General features: G+C 43.2%; 1 protein-coding gene and 1 long non-coding RNA gene across 3 annotated transcripts in view; one reads left to right on the top strand and one right to left on the bottom strand.

Moving 5' to 3' along the window:
- The window catches only part of LOC148128753 (uncharacterized), a 271,070-nt gene that overhangs the window by 64,747 nt on the left and 187,103 nt on the right, over positions 1-19,220 (top strand). The window lies entirely within an intron of this gene.
- Positions 1-19,220, bottom strand: part of VILL (villin like) — a 70,926-nt gene that overhangs the window by 37,363 nt on the left and 14,343 nt on the right. For both annotated transcript variants that reach the window (XM_087946958.1, XM_087946957.1), the window contains exons 3-9: positions 13,425-13,499; positions 10,649-10,845; positions 9,258-9,366; positions 6,697-6,807; positions 4,848-5,047; positions 3,566-3,644; positions 2,393-2,491 (exon numbers count right to left, since the gene is read on the bottom strand). In XM_087946958.1, the coding sequence (XP_087803084.1) occupies positions 2,393-2,491; positions 3,566-3,644; positions 4,848-5,047; positions 6,697-6,807; positions 9,258-9,366; positions 10,649-10,845; positions 13,425-13,499 (870 nt within the window). The remainder of the gene's footprint in view (positions 1-2,392; positions 2,492-3,565; positions 3,645-4,847; positions 5,048-6,696; positions 6,808-9,257; positions 9,367-10,648; positions 10,846-13,424; positions 13,500-19,220) is intronic.

The raw sequence follows: 19,220 nt of genomic DNA, 5'->3' as shown, positions 1-19,220 counted from the left end.
AGAGAGAGAGAGACAAAGACAGAGACAGAGACAGAGACAAAGTCACACAGAGAGAGACAGAGAGACAGAGAGAAAGACACACACAGAGAGAGGGGACAGAGACAGAGAGACAGAGAGACAAAGACAGAGACAGAGAGACAGAGAGACAGAGAGAAAGACACACACAGAAAGAGACAGAGAGACAGAGAGAAAGCACACAGAGAGAGGGAGAGAGAGACACAGAGAGACAGAGGGAGAGAGAGACAGAGAGACAAAGACAGAGACAGAGACACACAGAGAGAGACAGAGAGACAGAGAGAAAGACACACACAGAGAGAGGGGGAGAGAGGGAGAGAGACAGAGAGACAAAGACAGAGACAGAGAGACAGAGAGAAAGACACACACAGAGAGGGGGGGAGAGGGAGAGAGAGACACAGAGAGAGACACAGAGAGACAGAGAGAGAGAGAGACAAAGACAGACAGAGACAAACAGAGACAAGAGAGAAAGACACACACACAGAGTGGGGGAGAGAGACACAGAGAGAGAGACAGAGACAGGGACAGAGAGACAAAGACAGAGAGAGACAGAGAGTGTTTTAGCCATCCAAGGTTTTTCTCATGGGAAAAATAGGAGGAGGAAAGAGTATTAGGTATATTTACAGGGAATCCTTGACTTTATGACCACAATTGAGCCCAAAATTTCAGTTGTTAAATGAGACAGTTGCTAAATGAATTTTGCTCTATTTTATGATTTTCCATGTTGTTAAGTAACTCATGTCAGGTGTTCAGAGAATCACATGGTTGTTAAGTCAGTCTAGCTTCTCTGTCGATTTAGATGGACAGAAGGCGCAATGCAGAATCACGTTACCCCGGGGACACTGCAACCGCCATAAATATGAGACAGTTACCAAGCATCTGAATTCTGATCATATGACCCCAAAGAGGTTGCAATGGCTGTAAATGTGAAACATCACCATAAGCCTCTTTTTCCAGTGCGGTTGTAACTTTGATCAGTCACTAAATGAACTGTTGTAAGTCAAGGACTCACTGTACTGCATTTTTATTTGTAAAATAGAAAGGTGGAATAAAAATCTAATAACTAACAAACAAACTAACTAAATAAGTTGTTATCCATTTAATCGTGTCCAACCCTTGAGCGATTTGATGGGCCCAGTCTCTCTCTCTATATATATCTTCTGATCTTGCAATGCTTCTTTGAGTTGTTCTATGCCAGTGGTGGCTAACCTTTCTGGGCTCCTATGCTGATAATTGTGCGTGCGCTTGTGTGCCAGTACCCAGAAGGCAATGCGTGTGGGTCCCCCCCCATGCCCTACTGCGTGCGTCATGCGTCTCTGCGCATACATGTCTCCCGTGCAACCCCACCTCTCGCACACGCACACCAGATACCCGACAATCAGCTGTTGGTCGGGCATGCATGCACAGTAGACTTGCTCTGGATGAGGGCTCACATGTTGGCAGTAATGGCTCTGTGTGCCACACGTGCCATAGATTTGCCATCATGGTTCTATGCTCTGGCTGGGGTCAGCTTTGATAGTGTCCAGCCACTGTGTTTTTGGGAGGGTTGGTTTCCTTTTACCATTAACTCTTCGAAAAAAATTGCTTTCTCTGATGAAAATAAACATACACAATAAAACAAACAAACTACACCAAGCGTGAACAAAAAGTAAAATTCCACTACAAATGGAACTGGATGGCTAAAGAGGCAAGGACAGCTGTCACTTCTGCAACGCTATTTTTGTGATTTGGAATTGATTGATTGAATTTATCGGTACTGCTCGACATAGTAACAGTTTGTTCAAAGTTACAACGGTACTGAAAAAAGTGCCTTAGGACCGGTTTTCACAGTTACGACCTTTCCAGCATCCCCATGGTTGCATGATCAAAATTCAGGCACTTGGCAATTGGTTCATATTTAGGATCGCGGTCCCAAAACCACATGATCCCCTTTTGTGACCTTCTGGCCAAGCCAAGCCAATGGGGAAAGCCAGATTCACTTAACAACAGGGTTACTAATTTATCAACTGCAGTGATTCACTTAACAGCTGTGGCAAGGATGGTCACAAAATGCAGCAAAATTCAACTAACAGAATTTTAGGCTCGATTGTGGTCGTAAATCAAGGACTATCTGTATTTTCTCTACTCTTATCCTCCACACAACCCTGCTAGGTAGGCCCCTAGGAGGGAATCTTTGTTTTCATGGGCAGAAATTCCAATTCAGTGCTCCATGCTACAAGCATGAAGATATTTCCATCCTCTCCCAAACAAATCTCCAGTAATTGACTTGTCTGATTTCTACCTGCGTATTTGTGCTGATTCACATGCTAATTATTATTATTTTTAATTTAAATACATGTTAAGATGCTTCTTAAGAATATTTCAGCATATCACTTACCACTGCCCGACTAAAAGCAGCGTTTTTTTCTTCCTTGCTGGACTCTTTTCCTCTCCAGACATAAATTTTCAAACCTCCCTGGTCTATAATGTGACAATCCTGGAGAAGGGCAAAAGGAAGAAAGAAGAAGGTAGACAGGAAGAGATAAGGAGAAGGAGAAGATAAGCAGGGAAGAGGATAAGATTAATAAGGAAGACAAGGAGAAGGAGATAGATAATGAGAAGAGAAGACAAAATAAACAATGAGGAGTGAGGAGAAGAAAAAGATAGACGATGAGGAGGAGATTGACGAGATGAACAAGGAGAAGTAGATAGACAATGAGTAAAAGAAAACAGGGAAGGCGAAGATGGCAAGGAGAAGGAGAAGATACATAAGGAAGAGAAGAAGAAGATAGATAGATAAGTGAGAGGAGAAGAAGATTGACCAGGAAGACAAGGAGAAGGAGATAGACAATGAGGAGAAGGAGAAGATAGACAAGGAGGAAAAGAAGGAGATAGACAAGGAAGAGAAGAATATAGATAAGTAAAAAATTGACAAGGAGAGCAAGGAGAAGTAGACAGACAATGAGGAGAAGAAAATAGAGAAGGAGAAGATGGACAAGAAAAGGAGAAGATAAATAAAGAGGAGAAGAAGGAGACAGACAATGAGAAGAAGGAGGAGAATGAGAAGATAGACAAAGAGGAGAAGAAGATAGAAAAGCAGGATAAGATTGACCAGGAGGACAAGGAGAAGGAGATAGACAATGAAGAAGAGGAGGAGGAGATAGATGAGGAGGAGGAAAAGATACACAAGGAGGAAAAGGAGCAGATAGACAAGGAAGAGAAGAAGACAGACAAGCAGGAGAAAAAGAAGATTGACAAAGAGGACAAGGAGAAGTACATAGACAATGAGGAGAAGAAAATAGAGAAGGAAAAGATGGACAAGGAAAGGAGAAGATAAATGAGGAGGAGGAGGAGAAGATAGACAAGAAAGAGAAAGAGGAGAAGGAGAAGGAGAAGAAGATAGACAAGGAGAAGGGAAAAGAGAAGGAGGGGAAGGAAAGGGAAGAAAAATAACACAGGATTTCAACCAAAGACTCCAAGATCAGAACTGATATATTTTACACTGAGATCATGTCCCTTTTGTGGGAACAGCCAAACCAAACAATATCAGCTCAGCAGTTGCATATCTTACCTCATGACTCAGGAGGTCTTGGGTGAGGGGCCTGGTTGCAATTTCTTGGACCACAAGATCTTTGCCATTTTCGTACACACTGTAGGTAGAAACATTAGTAGGTAGTAATGCAAATATTTAACTATTGGTTGTTGTTGTTGTTTTTTAAAATACTTTTTCTGCATATATTTCTACTTCACCACAAGCTTTTGCCATCAATCAAGCAGAATAGAGCTGGAATGGACCTTGGAGGTCTTCTAGTCCAACCACTTTGCTCAGGAAGGAGACCCTATACCAGTGTGTCAAACTCAAGGCCCATGAGCCAGATCCGGCCCAGGGGATGCTTAAATCTGGTCCACGGGGCCGGCCTGGAAACATCAAAGGACCCAGCCCGCGGTGCCTCTGCTGGCCAAAACGGGCCACAGGGGGCCCGCGTGCAACCCTCCTGCAGCCTGTTTTCAGCCTCCACCACTTCCTGCAGCACTCTGCCAGCCAAAGACAGCCATGTGGAGGCCTCGCGAGGCCCCCACGCAGCCCGGTTTCGGCGTCCATGGCCTCCAAACAGCACTTTCAGTGGTGCGATTCAACCGGTGTAACAACCAGTTCATTGAGCGCACGCGAAACGCGCACTTCGCACACGTGCTCTACAGTTTAAAAAGCACATTTTCAACCCAATTACTTACCTCCTACTGCAGCCCCTGGGACTGAAACAGCTGTGGTGCAGCAAACTGGTCTGCCGCGTGAATCAGCTGTGCTAAAAATCCAGGAAATAAAGCACAGGAAATGCCCACCGGAACTACCAGTTCGCCTGAACCGGTCCAAACCGGTAGACTCCCACCCCTGTCTCCACCCCCAAATGTGAGGCCCTGTGCCTCATTTTGGCCAGCAGGTGCTGCAGGAGGTGTCCTTCCCATTTCCCCCTCATTCCCCATCCCTACCCCGCTGCCGGCCCACGGAGGAGAACTACAACTCTGATCCAGCCCTCAAAGAAATCTAGTTTGACACCCCTGCGCTATACAATTTAAGAAAAATGGCCGTCCAGTCTTTTCTTAAAAGCCTCTGATAATGGAACAGCCACAACTTCTGGAGGCCAGTCGCTCCACTGTTTAATAGTCCTCACTGTTAGGAAATTTCTCCTTAAATTCTGGCTTGCTTCTCTCCTGGATTAGTTGTCACCCATTGTTTCTTCTCTTCACTTCTGGTGCTTTAGAAAAATAAGTTTACCCTCTCTCTCTTCTTTGTGGTAGCCTCTCAAATGCTGGATTTAAAAATCTCTCCAAGTTTGTGAACAACAGGAACTTACTGGTAAAGGCGGACATTGGCTTTCTGATGTTCATCCGCTTTTTCATCCGGTAATGGCTCCCTAATCTCTTGATTCCTCTCTCCCAGTGTCGCCTTCATGATCTGCATGAGTTCCGGGCAGTCTTTCTCGTTGTCGATGACGGCAATTTGGGCACGTCCACCTCTCTCCCCATCCCGGATGTTTCGTGCCAAGATCATTCCCTGGTCAACGGGAATAATAAGACCAAACAATGCAAACCCCAAGCCATCCACCGTGATTACAGGTAGACCTTGATTGCAACTATTTCTTTAATGACTGTTTGAAGTTATAACAGCCCTGGGGAAAAAAGGAACTTATTATTGTTTTTCAAGGTTACGACTGTTCCAGCATCCTCATAATCACGTGGTCAAACTTCAGATGCTTGAGCCACTGATTCCTATTTATGACGGTTGCAGTGTCCCTGGGTTGTGTGATCATCCTTTGCGACCTTTTGACAAAGTCAGTGGGGAAGTCAGAGTCATTTAATAGCTACTGCAGGTTACTAACTTCACAACCGCAGTGATTCCCTCAACTGTGGCAAGAAAGGTCATAAAATGGAACAAAAACCCACTTAACAACAGTCTTATTTAGCAACAGAAATTTGCTGGGACAGTGCAGCCATCATAAATATGTCTGGATTTTAATCATGTAATCATGAGGATGCTACAGCGGTTGGAACTGTAAACATGGTCATAAGTCATTTTTTTTCCAATGCTGACACCAAAAATGAACAGCTACTAAACGAATGGGGAAAAGTCGAGGGATTAACCATACAGCAACCCAACTCACACACAGTGGCTCCGTGCAGCGTAAAGGTACGGTAGTCCTCCAATTATGACCGTAGTGGAGCCTATGCTTTATAACTGTAACAGTTGTAAAACCTGACCAATCTGATTTTATTAAATTTTTTATGGTGGCTGTTAACATGGCACCGATAAGTGTAAATGCTGCGGCTGTTAAGCAAACCCCTTGTTCGCTATGTCCTGAGGACATAGTTCATGGTTCTTAACCTTGATGGTAGGGGGAGTCTCATCTTCTGGGAGACCTGGGGGCTTTCATGGACAGGTGGTGGCCCATCATAACAAGAACTGGCTGGACTAGATCGAGCCAGGGGTGAGATTCCACCAGTATAACAACCGGTTTGGGGAATCACGTGCTTCGCGCGCACTCTGCAATTTCAAACAGCTCTAATACTTTACCTTCTACAGCAGTGGTGGGATTCCAAAGTTCCCACCACTGGTTTTGTGGGTGTGGCTTGGTGGGAATGGCTGCGGACGGGTTGTACGACTTGTGTGCATCACACGCGCGCCAAACACGTGCTTTGCACCTGCGTTAAAATTGTAAAAACTAAGCTACTACACCTCTCAGCAGTTTAGCAATCCGCTCTGCCGTGCCAAAGAACTGGGAGGTTAAAGAGGACCTAGGAGCAGGGGAGGGCAGGTGGGCCCAACTGCACAGCGTTGGAGAGAGTCAGAGCGAACGCGTTCTCTGCCAGCTGATCTTCGGCATTACTGGTACGCCGTACTGGTAGAATACCACCACTGTTCTACAGCAGTCCCTGTGAAGAAAACAGTTGCTGCGCGAATCAGCTGTGCTCTAAACACAAGAAGTAAAGGACAGGAAAGAGCAGGGGTGGGCGGGTGGGCCCACATATTTGCAACTGGTTTGGAGACAGCTGATCTTCGAAGCAAGCAGTTCGCCCGAACCGGTCTGAACCAGTAGAATCCCACCCCTGGATCTAGCAGGCTAGATTCCTGCTTATGTTCTTATAACCTGGGTTAGTGTTTTGCATCTCCAAAACTGCATCAAGATATTATTTTCCATGGCTGACCTTCGATTTTTCAGCAATGTTGCAGGAAGGTCCGTTCCACTGGATCAGCACTTTGCCAAGATCCAACAGGAAGACGTCACCTTTGTTGAAATTGTCCCAAGAAAGGTCAACCTGTTTGGAGGTAACAGAGAAATATTGACCTCAAAACAATAGGAAAGTATTCATTCAGAGCACAGGTACAGTACAATCCTCGATTTATGACCACAACTGAGCCCAAAATTCAGGAGACATTTCTTAAATGCGGCTTGCCCTATTTTACGACTTTCCTTGCCACAAGGTGTTAAGTGAATCATTACAATTTTCAAATTAGTAACCAGGTTGTTAAGTGAATCTGGCTTCCCCATTGATTTTGCTCGCAAAAGGGGATCACATGATCCCAGGACTCTGCAAGTGTCATAAATGTGAGTCAGTTCCCAAGGATCTGAATTTTGATCATGTGACCATAGGGATGCTGGAAGTGTGAAAAACTTTTGTTTTCAGTGCCGTTGTAACTTCGGATGGACACTAAATGAACTGTGTGGTAAATTATAACGGTCAAACACTCCTGCAGTCACGTGATCGTATTTTGGTTGCTTGGCAACAGGCTCAATTTTACAGCCATTTGCAGTATCCTGTGGTCACATGACTGCAATTGGTGACTGTTTTCTGGTTTGTAGTGTTATTTCTGGTGCCTGGCCAAAAAAAAAGACAACAACCATGATGGATTTGCTTAACAGTTGCAGCACTGACTTAACAACTTCTGCAAAAAGTCTTTATTTTTTATTTTGCTTCTTTTTACAGGGCTCACATAATTGGAAGCCACTTCTGATTGGAATTTATTGCATTTACGATGGTATTTCTGTAATATCACTGAACCACCAAAAGTTCTTCTGATTGTAGCAGTGTACAGGTAGTACAGTTGAGCCCAAAAAATTCTGTTGCTAAGGGAGACATTTGCTAAGTGAATTTTGCCCAATTTTACAGTTTTTCTTGCCACGGTTGTTATGTGAATCTGAGTTTCTCACTGACTTTGCTTGTCAGAAGGTGGCAAAAGGGGATCGTGTGACCCTGGGACGCAGCAACCGTCATAAGTGTGAGTCAGTTGCCAAATGTCTGACTTTTGATCAGGTGACCCTGGGGATGCTGTAATGGTACTTAGGTGGGAAAAGTCATTTTTTCAGTGCTGTTGGAACTTTGAAGGATCACTAAATGAACTGTTGTAAGTGGAGGACTACCTGTACCCTCCTATTTCACATGAGTACAGCAAGGGGAGGAGGCAATAGAGTGCCATCTGTTCTGGCCCACCGGTAGCTAACGGAGCTGGTAGCAGAGTCGGACAGCGGTGAAGAGGCTGGGAAGGAACCTGGGCCAGTCTTGGAGGCTGAGGAAGGCTCGGATGAGGGCTCTGCATCAGAGGCAGAGGTGGGGCCAGGGCAGGCTGGCAATCATTAGCTGCCTTCAGACTCAGACAACAGTGAGGCGGGGGAGCTTCCGGAACTGGTCCCTAGCCTGCGCATGCGCAGGGCTACCAGAAGACAAGAACAATTGAGAAAGCAGGGCCGACTCAGGAGTAAGGCCACGCCTCGGAGATGATTGCCCTCCCCCCCACATAGGACATAAAAGAGGAGCGAATAGGATGTGAGCGTTTGCAGGAAGCAATTAATTCATCCGGTCAATTCAGGCTTTGAAAAGTTCTGATCGACTCTGTGTCCAGTTTGGCCTTGCCCTGCATTCGGCAATTCCAAGTGCGATAAGGTGGTGTCTATAAACATTCCCCTGATAGACTGTTTTGTGAAGACTTGCAGGCTGGGAATGAACGTAATTCACAGCCATACAAATAAAAGAGGTTTTGCTGAAACTAAGATTGTGTTTTACGCTTTCTAAGGAAGCCTAGGTCAGAACACAATCAGACTTGAAAGAGTCTGTTAACAGTAGTTCTCAGTTAGAACCATCTATTTAATGACCCTTCAAAGTTATAATAACCCTGAAAAAAAGTGACTTGCGACTGGTCCTCACATTTATGACATTCACCGCATGAGCACATGATCAAAGTTCAGACAGCTGGCAACTGGCATATATCTACAACCTGGGATCCTGGGATCACCATTTGCATCCTTTCCAGACAGCTTCCAACAAGCAAGCTCAATTCATTTAGTAACGGTGAGATTCACTTAACAACGGTGGCAGGAAAAGGTTGCCAAATTGGGCATGACTCCCTTGACAACCTTGTTGCTCGGCAACAGAAGTTCTGCTCCAAGTTATGGTTGTAAGTTGAGGACTTCCTGTATTACATAACTTGCCTCTAAAAGTTTTGGGTGCTCCAACCTTGGAAGTTTTTAAAGAAGAGATTGGGCAGCCATTTGTCTGAAATGGTATGTAGGGTTTCCTGCCTGAGCAGGGGGTTGGACTAGAAGACCTCCAAGGTCCCTTCCAACTCTGTTAATCTGTTAATGGCCTTGAAAAAAAATAGTTTTAGCTTTTCTGAGTTAATCTCCTGGTCTGGACAGTTGCATTTACTTAAGTTTAGTTTTTGAGAATGCAAATATATTAAATATATATATCAGGGGAGGGGCTGTCCTTACCTCTGTAGCTGACACATGTTTCTTGCCCTTAACATGAAGGAGCCGTTTGATGTTATACATGTTGGTCTCAACATGCTTGAACCCTGAAGCCAATCCTCCCTTCTTGTAGCTGTTGAAAACAAGACTTCATATTTAATCACCAAAGGGGATACTTTTAGAGAAATAACAGCTACTCTAAAGGGTCACACAGCTAGTTAGAATCTTACTGTCAGGGTTCTAAATAATATGCCTTTTCCTTGCAGGAAGCTCACTTTAAAATATATATATATTTCTTAAAAAAAAAAAAAAAGAATAGGTTACTAGACCTCATTGTTACAGGTAATCCTCGACTTACCACCATCACGGAATTTCCTGATTATTCTTGTAAGTTGCCATGGTCACAAAACAGGGGCCAAACTGATTTGACCATCTTTTTTTCTTTGCAGTGGTCATTAAGACTTACTTTTTCTCTTTCTTCACTGAAAACCAGAAGTAAATACCGGTTTTCAGCAAAAAAACCAAAAACAACCAAAACGATTGGTGTGATTATAGGATGATGCAAACGGCTATTTTTGTGGCGGGGTTGCTAAGTACCTGAAATGTGACCCCAGGCAGTTGTGGAAACTTTGCAACTGGGTCAGTTGCAAGTACAATTCACCCACCCCCAGGGGAAGATCTGTCGTAACTTCTAACAGTCGCTAAACAATCGGTCATAAGTCAAGAACTACCTAAATGAGAGTATTGTTGAACAAGTGAAGGAAACTAAAATAAAAAAGGAACAGGAGGTTGTTAGAGTGTTTTGTTCATTGCATAGACCAGAAGTCTCCAAACTTGGCAACTTTAAGACTTGTGGACTTCAACTCTCAGAATTGAGCTATGCTTGTGCTGTCCAGACAGTATATAGTTAATTGGGAAGTGGGATAGTAAGTTAGAATTGGGAGCTGCCCCCTTAAGGGAATGCCTTATGGTAAATGTAGTTAATGCATCCTGGGAAATGTAGTTCCTGTCATGTGGCCACGTCTGTAATCCTGATTGGTCACTGAATTGACCCTTGGTTGGGTTGGGGGTGGTCCTTCACTCTTGCCTTGACCCCAGCAGGGTTCTGGTGCTTCACCCCCTTGCTCCTTCGTTATGGGATGAAAGGTCACTATTCCTTTACACTATGAAGTCAGCTATGCAAAGAATTGGACATTAGATGGATCTCGACATAACCGTGAGTTATAGTTGAGGATGCCTGGTGAACCAATAAAGAAACTTTGTATGGAAGCCTTTGTAGAGTATGTCTGTCTGTCTTTATATTCAGCCAGTCATTATAAAAGACAGAACAATGCTGGCTGAGGAATTCTGGGAGTTGAAGTCCACAAGTCTTAAGGTTGGAGACCCCTGCATAGGCACGTTTTCCTAACACTCACATGATGCCTTTCTTGAAATAACTTTTGAAAGCAGCGGATTCGTGCCCTTGAACCTCTCGATGCTGAATGGCCATCCCTTGCAGGGAATCATCCATCTGGGTGACATAGAAAGCGGCAGCTCCTTGCTCGTCCTGGCTGGCATCGCGCCCGATCCAAAAGTGGAGATCAGTGGCGAAGCGATGCTGCATCTTTGTGTTCTGGAAAGGAACAAACACGGCATTGAACTATTTTCCCATTGGCGTCGCTTGAAGGATGGGTTGGGAAAAGGAAGAATATTGTTGTTGTTTTTAAAACAATGATCCAAAAAATGCCCAAACACAGTACTTGACTTACGACTACTACTGTGCCCAACATTTATTTCGCTAAGCTGGGCAGCGAGTTTCATTCCATTTGACGATCTTTCTTGCCATCGTTGTTAAATGGAACACTGCAGTTGTTAAGTTAGTAAGAGGATTGCTAAGTTAATCTGGCTTTGCTTGTCTGAAGGAACTTGGAAAGTTCCAAGAAGATTGTTGCTTCTCCATTTGCACTATTAAGGTAACTCTGAGAGCATCCCAATAAACCTCCAAGTGGCTTTAATGACTCTCAGAGGGGGTACTATCATGTTTCCCTTAAGATAACACCCGGCCTTATTTTCTTTTGGATACCAAAATAATAACTAGGGCTTATTTTCTAGGGCTGTCTTATTTTTTTCTCATGCAGGCAGATGCACAGTGCGTCCAGCAGGAGGGTGCCACCATTACAAGGCGAACGCAAGGCAGGAGGTGTGGCAGGGGTGGCACAATGTTGCATCCCCTCCATACTCCACCCCTACTGTCCTATGTCATCCTCCAGTGCTCTTTTACCTTTGCCTGTTCACGGTTGCCTCAGTGGTGGGATTCAATTTTTTTTACTACCGCTTCTGTGGGCGTGGCAGGGGAAGGATACTGCTAAATCTCCAGTCAGAGGCGGGATTTGCTGGTTCTCCGAACTACTCAAAATTTCCACTACCGGTTCTCCAGAACTGGTCAGATAACCTGCTGAATACCCACCTCTGGCTTGCTTGCTTTACTCCTGCAGCAGGAAAGAGGCAAAAAACCCACTCGAAGCTCCAAGGCTCTGTCCACTGCTGCGCGAAAATGCCAACTCAAAGAGGGACTGATTTATCTGCAAATGGTTTCGGGAGGATGCGCTGAATTGCTTGCAGCACTGCCACTGATCAGTTGAGGCACGGGGCAGGGGTGCAAAGGGGCCATGGGTAAACAAAACAGATGGTGGGACCAAATGGGTGGACTCTTAACTAGGGCTTATTTTTTTGTGTAGGGCTTATATTAGGTGCACACTAAAATCATGCGAGGGGTTATTTTCTAGGTAGGACTTATTTTTGGGGAAACACAGGCAGCGATCAGATGACCTCACAGAATATAAATCCTTCCATCCTCCTGTGAGAATTCCTCACAGTACCCCAATTTTTCCTCAAGAAAACTTTTGGAACGTCTACCAAAGGTGGTTTTTCATGAGGCAACTCGACTTTCTTGTTTTTCTTTGAAGACATGGGCAGACATTTCCAGAGAAGTTGCAGATGGCAGGAATGATTTGCATTTCAGTTTGGGATGTAGACAGCATGGTCTCATCCCAGGAGGCCTGCGCCTGTGTTTGACAATGGGGGGACGACACAGGGCAGAAAAATCCTGCAGAAAGCACAGCTCCGACTTCTCAACAACACAGTCCTTTCAGTGCTTCCAAGAAAGCTGCACTCCCATTTGCACCACTCAGGTGACTTTGAGAACACAGATAAACCTCCGGGTGGCCTCAACGACTCTCCAAAAAGGATGCAAATGACCAGCTGTCTGCAAGGAGTATAAATCCTTCCATTCCCCACCATCCAGTCAGAGCTGAAGAAACTTCTTGCATCGGAAGCAAAATGTCTTCAGAGAAAAGCCAAGCCCAGTTGCCTTTTGAAAAAGCACCTTTGGGTAGGGTTCATTTTTAAAACCATGGTAGAATAATCCTAAAGCCAGCACGAGAGATTAGGAAGTTGTATAGAAGAGTAATGTTTAATTATATTTCTGGTGGAATCTCACACACATTCTCAGTTCTAGCATCCAAGGCCGTGCAGGAGGAGAGCGTGAGAAGCGTGGGACTCTTAACCCTGGCACCAAAGGGTGATGGGAATGAAGAGGAAAGGCTCAAGCAACTTGGGACCCCCAAGAGATAGGGAAGAGGATTTCTCAATGGGTGGGGGGAGGCCTTTGCTGGCCGGATACAGTGGTCTTGTCCCCTGAACTAGGCCTCCTATCGGAGGTGGGTATTCAGCCGGTTCTGACCAGTTCTGGAGAACCGGTAGCAGAAATTTTGAATAGTTCGGAGAACCGGCCACTACCACCTCTGGCTGATCCCGCCCCCATCTATTCTCCGCCTCCCATCGAGTTCCAGCTGATTGGCTGGGTCTTCTTTGGTTGCCCTGCACAGGAGAACGGAGCTGGAAAGCAGGTTAGTGGGGTGGGGAGGGAATGAGGATTTTGCAGTAACCTCCCCCTGCCATGCCCACCAAGCCACAACCAGTAGTAAAAAAATTTGAATCCCACTACTGCCTCCCATAGTCTTTCCCACTCCAGAGGTACCCATGCACTCTTAACAATTTGCGCATTCGATTAACGAATGCACTGGAGAAAGGAGGGATAGGGCTCGTTCATTTAATTAATCCTCAGGTTACGAATGTAATTGGCAGGCTCCATTACATTCGTAACTGGATGACTACCTGTGAATCAGTTATTCTTTCTTGACCATATCTTACATTTAATATGATGTAGCAGTCTCCTTCAAAGAAACTCCCATAAGCCTTTGCGGGAATAGGCTCCATCTTCATATTCTGAAACAGAAGAGAAGATACCATAATATGCTATGCCAAAAGTCCTTGTGAGATGCTTTGGAAAGTGTCAGAGAGATCCCAATGTTTAGCATAGGACAGTGGACTCAGAAATGCTTTGGGGAAGAAGAAAGAACTTGTGCATAGTAAGAAAGAACAAACAGACAAACCCAAACAAATGTAAAGGAAATGGACAGCTGCATAAATAATTTAAATAATTACATAAATATAAGATAACATTTATTGTCACTCTTCCTGCACTGCACACTGGCTGGAACATATTAAAAAAATGAAATTCTGATGCATGCTCTCAAAAGAAAATATATACATACACACACAGAGATAGATAGATATAGATATATATCTGTATAAATAGAATAATATAATATAATAGAGTAGCGTAGCATAGAGTAGAATAGAATAGAATAGAATAGAATAGAATAGAATAGAATAGATACTGGAATGAAGAATAGAATGGAATGGAATGTATATACACACATACATGTATATATAAATACATATATATGCACACATATATATATACACACATATATATATGGTATTCAGCTATACATACATACACACACACACACACACACACACACACACACACACATATATATATATATATATATATATATATATATATATATACACACACACCCACCCACACCCACTAGCAGTTAAAAGGAAGAAGCAGCTGCAAGCTCACATTACTCCAAGAAGCACAAAGCCGAAGACACAAGCCTGAAGATGATGAATGAGACTTCATCGAAACGTCGCCTAGATACTTCCAATTTTACGCGGGAGAAAACCTGAATAACCAAAGATCCACAAACAAATACCCGCGAGAACCTCAGAAAACACACACACACACACACACACACACACACACACACACATATATATATATATAAAAAACAAAGCGGAATACCATACATATACATATACATATACATACATATATATACATATATATACATATATATACATGCATATATATGGTATTCCGCTTTGTTCGGGTATTTTCCCACATCATTATAGTTGTGCTTTTAAAGTTGTAGCAACGTTTCGACAGAATCTCATCTGCCATCATCAGGCTTCTGTATACTGTTCATCTGTTAGTTGGACTTTCACAGCTGTTTCTATTTTAAATTTGGTGCTAGCCTACTGCTGTGCCAGAATGGTTTTTTCTTCATCCTGATTGGTTGGGAGTCTTGGTCTGCCCAAGACCAATAAACACAGACCAAGACTCCCAACCAATCAGGATGAAGAAAAAAACCAACCGGTAGGGGAAATTTTGAGTAGTTCAGACAATCAGCAAATCCCACCTCTGACTGGAGATTTTACAGTATCCTTCCCCTGCCATGCCCAACAAGCCACGCCCATACACACACACACACAAACACCCCCCCCACATATATATGTGTATGTGTGTGTATGTATGTATATATATATATGTGTGTGTGTGTGTGTGTGTGTGTGTGTGTGCATGTGTATATACATACATAGAGGAGTGGGATTCAGCCAGTTCAGGCTGGTTCAGGTGAACCAGATGTTAAATTTACATCTGGCTTGCCGAACCGGTAGTTGAAATGACCAGCTGGCCCCGCCCGCCCTGTCCCTCCCCTCCCAGGAGTCTCCACGTGGCCTGTTTTGGATGCAGGTAAGTTCAGGTTCCACGCGGAGTCTCTGGTAGGGCGAAAAACGGCTGAGCTGAAAGTTCCGGAAGTTCCGGAAGTCCAGAAATGCGCCTGCTTCTGGAGGGCTCTGGAGCCCAGCGGAGGCCTCTGGACTCCGGGGAAGGCAAAAAATGGCCTTTCTGGAAGTTCTGGCAGGCCACGCCCACCCAGCAACCAGGCAGAGAACCGGTTGTTTGGATTTTTGAATCCCACCCATGCACACACGTATATTATATATACTAATCACAGACCATTTGGAATACATAGCAGAAAAAAGAGTCTTGAGAATTGTTGACACTATATGGCACAAAGCTATTGCAGATCTAGTCATTCTGCTTGGGATACCATGAAGCCATCCTGCAAAAGGTAACAAAGAAAAGCGGTCATGGACAGGATGTGTATTGTGTTGTGTCCCTGACAATACTTTGGACTCTGGTAAATCAGGTCAAGATTGCAACTCAACTGCAATACATCACATCATGAAGTTCTCTGCTCAATAATTTGATGGATAAAGAACTTGAAAGAAAATTAGGGACTTCATGATTATATATGTTGACTGTGCAAGAATCTTACATGCACCAAGATGGAAAAACACACTGATTCCAACAATGAAAGAATTGATGTCAAAATCCCTGGATTGGTGGAGATAGAAAAACATTTTTTTTAAAAGAAATAATTAATTAGTTTTGTTTCTACTTGAAAACCGCTTTCTATATGTTTTGCTTGAAACTGGGAAAAAAATGAGAATTTGATTTTAGGTTTCGATGATTAGAATGGTTTTGTAATTGTAGAAATGGCTTGAAATGTTGTGAAATGTAAAAGGGAAAGATTGAGGTTGAATTATTTCTGTCATCTGCTGTACCAAAGAAAGGCGGAGGTCATTACAGGTAGTCCTCAACTTACAACAGTCTGTTTAGTGACCATTCAAAGTTACAACGGCACTGAAAAAAGTGACTTATGACTGTTTCACCAGTTTCTTGGCAACTGATTCATATTCGTGATGGTCGTGATGTCATCACATTTTGTGACCTTCTGACAAGCAAAGTCAATGGGGGAAACCAGATTCACTTAACAACCATGTTACTAACTTAACAACTGCAGGGTTCACTTAACAAGAAAGGTCGTAAAGTGGGACAAAATTCATTTAACAAATGTCTCACTTAGCAATATAGATTCTGGGCTCAATGGTGGTTGTAAGTCAAGAACTACTGATACTCTTTTTTCTTTCTTTATACCTTTCTCTTTCCTTTTCTTATTTTTCTAACTTTTACTTCTTCTATATTTTTAACATAATCACACTTAATAAAAATTACACACACACACACACACACACACACATCCCATGGGTAAGCCTTTCCTCTGCTTTTTCTTTTGTGCTATAAGGTGGATGTACTTTACCAATTTGGGAGGTCCACCAGCCCAAATGAACATGATTCTGAATTTTGGGGTATGGTCTGTTTCCTAAAATCAGCGTTCCTTGACTTGAAGATGTGAAGTCCAAACTATGATGGCAAGAATTGAGTATGTCTAGGCTGATGAAAAGAAGGGCCAGGGGAGACATGATAGCACTGTTCCGATATCTCAGGGGCTGCCCCAAAGAAGAGGGAGTCAAGCTATTCTCCAAAGCACCTGAGCGCAGGACAAGAAGCAACGGGTGGAAATTAATCAAGGAGAGAAGCAACTTAGAACTAAGGAGAAATTTCCTGACAGTTTGGACAATTAATTAGGTTGGAATAATATGCCTCCAAGGTCTCTTCCAATTTTGTTATTCTATTATTGCAAAAAACTTATCTGATCTCCATAACTACAAAAGAGACAGGAGCTTGTCTTCTTTTGATCCAACATTGGGGAGGCAAGCATTGCAAATCAAAAATATAAATCTATTCATGTTCCGAGGTAGAGTTAAAGCATTAGACCTTGTTGGGAATGCAAGTCAGAGGAGGAGGGGGCCCAAACTCACGCTGCAATGGACAAGGACCCACATTCAATTTTGCAGCTATTAAGATTGTTGGACGAGCAGGCACAAAAACAGCCAGGGAAGTGATTGAAGCCTGGGAAACGAGCCCTTCCTCAATCAACAGGAATGCGGATTTGCCACCAGCTTATCAAATACTTAGGAGGCGAAGGCTTGGCAGTACAAGGAAACAAAAGCCAAAACTTAATAACCAACCACCAACAATCCAAACAACATCTAAAAAGCCACATACACCGGGCACCCTACAAATACCAGGCACAGAATACCCAAAGAGAGAGAGAAGTTCCCTGAGGATGGGTTCCAGCACAAGTCTGAAAGCTTGGAAGACTAAACCCCTAGTCCTCACGATCGATCCAGATTGGATCCTGCAATGTTATCCTGGGACACATATATTTGCCTTCATTATTGTTGAGAATTCTTCACTCCACCCCTGTTTTTCCCCCATGAAAATTTCTTGAACTTCTAAATATTCCTGGAACTTCCGTGCATGGCTGCACAGTCTTATTTCAAAATTCACAGATATATATATTTTTGGCTTCATTCATTAACCAGGTGAAGTTTTCTGCTTCACCTCACGCAAAACTTGCTGAACAGGATAAGCTGGTTGGTCAGAAGAGACCACTAAAGATCAGCTGTTTCTAAAAAGCTGCAGCTTGGTGTAAACTCTGTCTCAGAGGGTTTCGAATGCTGATATATATACATATATTTGTCTGCCAAGGTCAGTATTGACCGGTTGGGGCAAGGAGCAGAGAAGTCCTATCATAATCAACCCCAAATCTCTCTTCCTTGTTTTGGAGAGGTTACATTGCTAAAGCCACTGGTTCACATAACCCAAGTATGCTTAATCATGATTTGTGGAGTAAACTACAGTTGGCTGCATGCAAACACAGCAACATTTTTTTTTAAAAAATCACTATTTATTATGAACTTTATTTGCTGCTCATGTCAAACAACGGGGTGATATGCAGCATGAAAACATAAAAAAAATATTACAATCATCCACTGTAAGATAACAAAGCATGTAAAACCAGCGTGCCTACTATCCCTGTCTTACTATCCCTATTTATCTGTATTTACTTCCTTTGTTTATGTTTATGTTCATTTATTTATACCTGTTATCTTGTAAATGTTTGACAAACAAACAAATAAATAAGTAAAATAAAATAAAGCCATGAACAGTGAGTGTCCACTAGAAGTATTGTCCCAGAGGTTTATTTTAATTTATTTTTAAAAAATTAAGTTCAACCAAGACATTGACTTTGAAATATGGATCAGCAAAATTTTGGATCTGATTCTGTTCTGGTGGTTCATTTGCTGGTTTGTGCCTCACTCTTCACAACTCCATGGACCACAGCAAGCGAGGACACAAATACACACACACACACACACACACACACACACACACACACACACGTCCTCCACTATCTCTTTGAGTCTGTCCACATTTGTGTTTGTTGCGTCAATAACGCTATCTAAGCCTCTCATCCTTTGCTGCCCCCTTCTCCTTTTGCCTTCCATCTTTCCCAACACCATAATTAATATTAAAGTAAAGTTAAACTTAAGCAAAGTTTGATGTGCAGCATGACTTAAAACAAAAAGGAAGAGGTTTGCTAGCTGACACTGTTGTATAAAAACCGATTGCATTTGTTAACTACTGAAGAAACTACGTGCTACATTTTTTGCGGGGAGGGTGTCATTTATCTTCACACAAACTCAACCCCGGTTCTATAGAATAGAATAGAATAGAATAGAATAGAATAGAATAGAATAGAATAGAATAGAATAGAAGGGACCTTGGAGGTCTTCTAGTCCAACCCCTTGCTCAGATTATGTACCATTCCAGACAAATGGCTGTCCAATCTCTTCTTAAAAACTTCCAGTGTTGGAGCATTCACAACTTCTGGAGACAAATTGTTCCACTGATTAATTGTTCTTAACTGTCAAGAAATTCCTCCTTAGTTCTAAGTTGCTTCTCTCCTTGATTAGTTTCCATCTGTTGCTTTTTGTCCTGACTTCAGGTGCTCTGAAAAATAGCTTGACCCCCTCTTCTTTGGGGCAGCCCCTCAA

The sequence above is a fragment of the Notechis scutatus genome, chromosome Z (assembly GCF_049901735.1).
Source record: "Notechis scutatus isolate UNSWTSFEM ecotype Mainland chromosome Z, rNotScu1.2, whole genome shotgun sequence".
Taxonomy (NCBI): Eukaryota; Metazoa; Chordata; class Lepidosauria; order Squamata; family Elapidae; genus Notechis; species Notechis scutatus.
This window is presented reverse-complemented; position numbering and strand designations above follow the sequence as displayed.